Source organism: Crocodylus siamensis, chromosome 3 (assembly GCF_052110815.1).
Source record: "Crocodylus siamensis isolate JL-2025a chromosome 3, ASM5211081v1, whole genome shotgun sequence".
In the NCBI taxonomy this organism is placed as follows: Eukaryota; Metazoa; Chordata; order Crocodylia; family Crocodylidae; genus Crocodylus; species Crocodylus siamensis.
The window spans coordinates 22702739-22708382 of record NC_143397.1 but is presented as its reverse complement, the minus strand read 5'-3'; the positions used below and the strand labels follow the sequence as shown (position 1 = coordinate 22708382).

Here is a 5644-nt window from a genome sequence, read left to right as displayed (position 1 = left end):
TACTTTTGAGCCTTTACATTTTGGCTTTAGATGTTTATAGGGCAGTTAGTATTAGATGCCTCAGATCTTTTGTAGATGCATATCCCTACTCAAAGACCGTCAGAGTCTTTAGGAAGCTTTAAGTCCTTCTAGTAAGGCAGTGACAAGGACTGTAAGGGTCTCTCATCTCCACTGTTTTATTTATTTTTTATTCAATTTGTAGCACTGGTAGCATCCTGGGCAGAGGAGCAAGTCTTAATTCCACCTTGTTGGATTTTACTCTCTTTTTGTCCAGCCCCCCGGGAACCACAACTCCCACTGAAGTCAGTACAAGGTTGGCCGAGACAAAAACAGAAAGTCTTAGGCTCTATTCTATCGCTGTGCATGGAAGTGGAAATCACTCCACTGCAGAAAGCCTAGTCACACAAGCCCTTTTCAGCATAACTGGGAAAAACTCATAATACTGTTAACTCTCTCTCTCTACCAAATGTTAAACAAAAACTGCAGTTTGGAAGTGACCTAAACTATTCATAAATTTGTTTTGAATTCGAGTAATAGTTTTGGCTGAGAAAAGGGGGGAAATTCAGTAAAAAATGTCAAAATGAGACATTTAAAGAGCTATGGTGGCATTTCACTGCAAACTTACATTTTTATTTCCATATCAACCTAAACAAAGTTTAAAAAAACAAGAAGAAAAGCATGAAATAATGGCTAAATGACAGTTTTTATTTCAAATCTGTGAAACAGTCTGTCTGAAATAAATTTTCCCCAGTGTTTTGCTCTGGCAACTGAAGCGAGAAAATCTATTGTTCTTGCATCTGACAGGAATAAATGTCACATGCAGGATCTGCTCCGAGTTTCCTATTTCTCTTTTAGCTTAACTGGCTGGCACAATACTGACAAGGCAGTAAAGGGCAAGGTAGACACCTGGCAAACATGTTTTCGGAGAACACAGCCTGTTCTTGGGCGAACTCAAATGTTCGTGGCAGACATTTGCCCTGGAACAAACCTCTGCAGAGTGTCCAGATCATTGTTTCCAACTCTGGGAATCACTGGCCAGCATGAACCACAGTGAGGATGAAGCCTCTAGCCCAGATACAGGTGTGTAAAGGCAAAACCTGGCTGCAGTGGGAGATTCTGCCCCCCAGCCTGCAGGTTTCAGCCAGCGCCTCAGCTTTCTCCAGCCCTGCAGCAGCTCTGGGCGAGGGATCAGGATCAGACACAAGCGATGCAGTATGGCCTGAGGCTTTGCTTTTTCCTCTCAGGTGCCCAGCTCCCCCCTCCAGGCCCCCTGGACATAGGGACCACCACAGCTGTGCAAAGTGGCTCCTCAGGGAAGCCTGGCACCCAAGCTGGTACTGTGGGAGCTCCCTGCCACTTTATTCTGGCCCCTCACAGCACTGTCCAGCCAGGGACAACACCCCCATACCTCACATGGCCTCACCCCAGTCCCTGAGGCCTGCGGGGTGGAGGCCGGCTCCAAGGAACGCGGCAGGGCTTGCCTTTGTGCCCAGACATCCCGCCCCACAGTCACAGCCATCGGGGTGGGCGCTCAGCAGCGCTGCTCGCTGGGGCCAGCGGGCAGCAGGTCGCAGCGGCCGCTGTAGACCACCACGCCAGGCGGGTAGTAGAGCAGCTCCGACGGGGCGGCAGGGGGCGGTGGGGCAGCAGCGGGCAGGGACACCAGGGCAGGCAGCGCCTGCTCGTCGGGCTCGGGCTTGGTCGTGAGGGTGAAGGGGCGCATGGAGGTGAGCGAGGGCGAGGCGAGGCGCCACAGCAGGTTCTTGAGGGCCTGGCGAAACTCCCGCCGCATGAGGCAGTAGAGCACGGGGTTGAGGCAGCTGTTGCAGTGCGCCAGGCACACGCTGACGGGGAAGAGGTAGGCCTGCGACAGGAAGTAGGCAGGCCCGAAGGGCACAGCGTTCAGCTTGACCAGGACGCCCCAGGCTGTGAGCGCCTGGTTGGGCAGCCAGCACACGAAGAAGCTGAGCACCACCACGCTCACCGAGCGCGTCACCTTGGCCGAGCGGCGCTGGCCCGCGTGGCGGCCGCGGAGGAAACGCACCAGGCGCGCGTAGCACAGGCTGATCACGCCCAGAGGCACCACGAAGCCCAGCAGCACCTTCTGCACCTGGTAGAGCCCCAGCCAGAGCTGCACGCGCGCGCTGGGGCTGTCGGGGAAGCGCAGCAGGCAGAGCTCCTCGCCGAAGACGTTGGCCGTGGTGGAGAAGATGGCGTGGGGCAGCGCGGCCACCATGGCCAGAGCCCAGATGAGGGCACAGAGCCCGCGGGCGCTGCACCCACAGCCGCAGCGGCTGCTGGGCTGGCTCTTGAGCACCGATGCCACGGCGCGGTAGCGGGCCACGCTCATGGCGGTGAGGAAGAAGACGCTGGCATACATGTTCATGGCCGTCACATACGACACCACCTTGCACATGACGCGCCCGAAGAGCCAGGTGAAGTCCAGCGCGTTCTCCACGGCCCAGAAGGGCAGCGTCAGCACGAACTGCAGGTCGGTGGCGGCCAGGCTGGTCACGAAGAGGTTCATGGAGGACTTGCGCCAGCCCCGCTTGCCGCGCATCAGGTGCAGCACCAGCGCGTTGCCCACCAGCCCCAGCGCGCACACCACGGAGTACACGGCCGACACGGCCAGGCGCACGGCGGCCGAGCCGCCGCCCTGCAGCCCCGCGCCCGCCGCCGCCTCCGCCTCCGCCTCCAGCGACTCGTTGCTCCGGTTGCCGCCGGCCCAGCCGCCCTCCGCCGCGCCCGTCACGCCGCCCGCCAGCGCGCACAAGCCGGGCTCGCAGCCGGCCGCCATCCCATGGTCGGGGCGCGCCGCTGCGGCCGCGCCCGCCCCCGCCCCTGCCCCAGGCCCGGCGGCGGCTGGCCCGGGTCGTCCGCCGATGCAGCCCCCGCTGTGCCGGGGCCCGGCGATGCGACGCCGCTGCCTGGGGAGGCAGCCCCCGCTGTGCCGGGGCCCGGCGGTGCGACGCCGCTGCCTGGGGAGGCAGCCCCCGCTGTGCCGGGGCCCGGCGGTGCGACGCCGCTGCCTGGGGAGGCAGCCCCCGCTGTGCCGGGGCCCGGCGGTGCGACGCCGCTGCCTGGGGAGGCAGCCCCCGCTGTGCCGGGGCCCGGCGGTGCGACGCCGCTGCCTGGGGAGGCAGCCCCCGCTGTGCCGGGGCCCGGCGATGCGACGCCGCTGCCTGGGGAGGCAGCCCCCGCTGTGCCGGGGCCCGGCGATGCGACGCCGCTGCCTGGGGAGGCAGCCCCCGCTGTGCCGGGGCCCGGCGGTGCACCCCAGGGGCCGGGGCGGCTGCCGCGGGCGCGCGGGAGCTCTCCGCGGTGCTGAGCGCGGCGCTGCGGGCCCGGCTGCGGCTGCGGCTGCGGCTGCGGCTCCGCGCGCCCGCCCCGTCCGAGGCGCCGCTGCGAGGCTCAGCCCAGGCGCGGCGCAGCCCCTGGCGGCTCCCGCGCCTCTCTCCGCCCCGCGCTTTTAAGGCGCCTGGAGGCTGCGGGGGGCAGCGGGCACCGGCTCGCCCTGCCCGTCCCGGCTGCCGCCCCCCCGCGCTGCTGCGCTGGGAAGCCCGGAGGAGGGGGAGGGGGAGGCGCTTTGGCAGCGCTGCCTCGCCATGCCGCGGGCTGCCAGCCCGCCTCTCCGCCCGGCCCGGCTGCCGTCGGCCCCCGCGCGCTTCGTCACGCGCCCGCTGGTGCAGGCGCCTCGGCCCCGGGGCTGCGCCGGGCCGCAGGCTGTTGCCCACCCGCCCCTCGCGGGGCCGCGGGTGCGCGGGGGTCGGAGTTTGGACGGAGCCCTGGTCCGTGCTGCAGGAGGCCCCGCGCCCTCCGCCCTGGCTTTCCCGCTCCCTTTCCTCGTGAACACTTGTCTCCAGTGAAAGATAACCAGTCCTTTGAGACCAAGTAGCTATACAACTTCACTCCAGTTCCTCTGATTTTAGAATGAATCATGTGGAAGCAAAACAGTAAAAAAGGCACTTGAGACACTCGCTGCTTGTAAGGTAGAAAAAATGAAATAGAGGCTTACAGCAGGGGACCAGCAGGGGTTTGGGGGCCTGGTGCGGGTCACCACCTGCCTCCCAGCCATTAACCTCCGTGTGCTATTAACTTCCAGCGTCCTTCACTGGATAAAATCTCCTGTGAGTGCTCTGATGTCCTCCGCCAGAGGGCTCTGGCGTTTCAGGAGAAAATAGGAGGTAAAACATGTCTAAAAAGAAGCCAGCAGCTACAGGCAACTCATCATACAAGCACTAGGAGTTGATAAGATAAGAAGTGTGTGTGTGATGGAGACCCCTTGAACTCGGACCCTCCTCCTTTGTTGCAGTCTCCGGGAAGAGCAGAGGAAAGTGCGGAGAGCTTAGCGAAAGCAGAACCCGGTACAGCAATCTTCCTTTTTAGTTCAATTTTTCTCTTCAGAGAGATCTCCTGCCCTGCCTGCTAGCACTGCAGTCTTCACTTGGAAAACCCACCTCTGTTCTTTCCATTTTTTAAATCATCAAGAATAATATTGATTCTGGAAAATAACAACACTGGCAGCTCAGTTTGTGATTCTGGAAAACTCAAACACAGCTCACTCTCTTCCAGGCTATGCTGTGCTTTGCCCCTTGTTCCTGGCACTCTCTTTCCTACCTTATTTTGGCCTTCTTCTCTGGGGCTATTTGTAAGATATCAGCCGCTTAATCAAAGTCCAAGAGGAGGTCAGGGGACCTGGTACTATCTGTATTTGAAGAGTTTGCAGGTGCACACATGTATACAACAGGGCACATGCTCTCCGCCCTTGCCTTTTTAGGGCCAGTACACAGGCACTTACGTGTAGTTGGTCTAATAAAAGATATCACCTCTGCCACAAGTCTTGGTTCCTTTTGTCTCTAGACCGATGTGGCTACAACCCGGGACCACCCCATGGCCCCCTAACACGTAGTGGTCTAACCACGTGTTGTCTTCCAGCTTCATAATTCTCACATTTTCTGCTCCACAGTGGCACACAGCAAAGCCCTAAAAACATTCAGCAATTTTGAGATCAAGAAGTACCTAGTAAATTCGATGCTTCTCTAGTGTTATGTAGCCACTGAGTGACTGTGAGGGGGATGGAAGGACAGTTTGGGATTTATGTGCTTGCAGTCTGTCTAGATCCTCATTCAGGCATTTCAGCTGTTTTTTAGGATCTGGCCCTTGGTCTATCGTGCACTTTTATATAGTGGGAAAAATTACTTCCTGACATCTGTGGAACCATTCTGATATTGTCAGACATGATTATTTGGCTTCATTACTCAGACTTCACATTGGAAAGATATCAGTGATCACAACATTGTCCTATGGCTTTTTAAACCCACCCGCAGTGCTGGAGTTTATGACCTCTTGGAACAGAGAATTTCACCAGCTAAAGACATGACAGGTGAAGAAATACTTCTTTTTACTTCTTCTTTTCCATGATCAAGAGTGCTGAATTGGAGAGATACAGGTAATACCTGTCATTTTTAAAAATGTAATTTTCCTTTTATTCAGAAGAATTAAAAATGCTTCTTAGATCATCTTTACCACAATTAGTTCTAGGGTGAAATCTAGTAGGCATGTTAACAGTGCTGCAAAACAAAATTGTATAGCAGTTGAGGTCAGGAAGTGAAGGATACTTCTGCTTCTCTAGTATAAGAAATAG

General features: G+C 58.0%; 1 protein-coding gene across 1 annotated transcript; it reads right to left on the bottom strand.

Moving 5' to 3' along the window:
• Nucleotides 1-1399: 1399 nt before the first annotated feature.
• RXFP3 (relaxin family peptide receptor 3) lies at nucleotides 1400-2797 on the bottom strand. Its single transcript, XM_090037180.1, has one exon. It carries the CDS (start codon nucleotides 2795-2797, stop codon nucleotides 1532-1534), a length of 1266 nt encoding a protein of 421 aa, XP_089893306.1. The 3' UTR covers nucleotides 1400-1531.
• Nucleotides 2798-5644: the final 2847 nt, after the last annotated feature.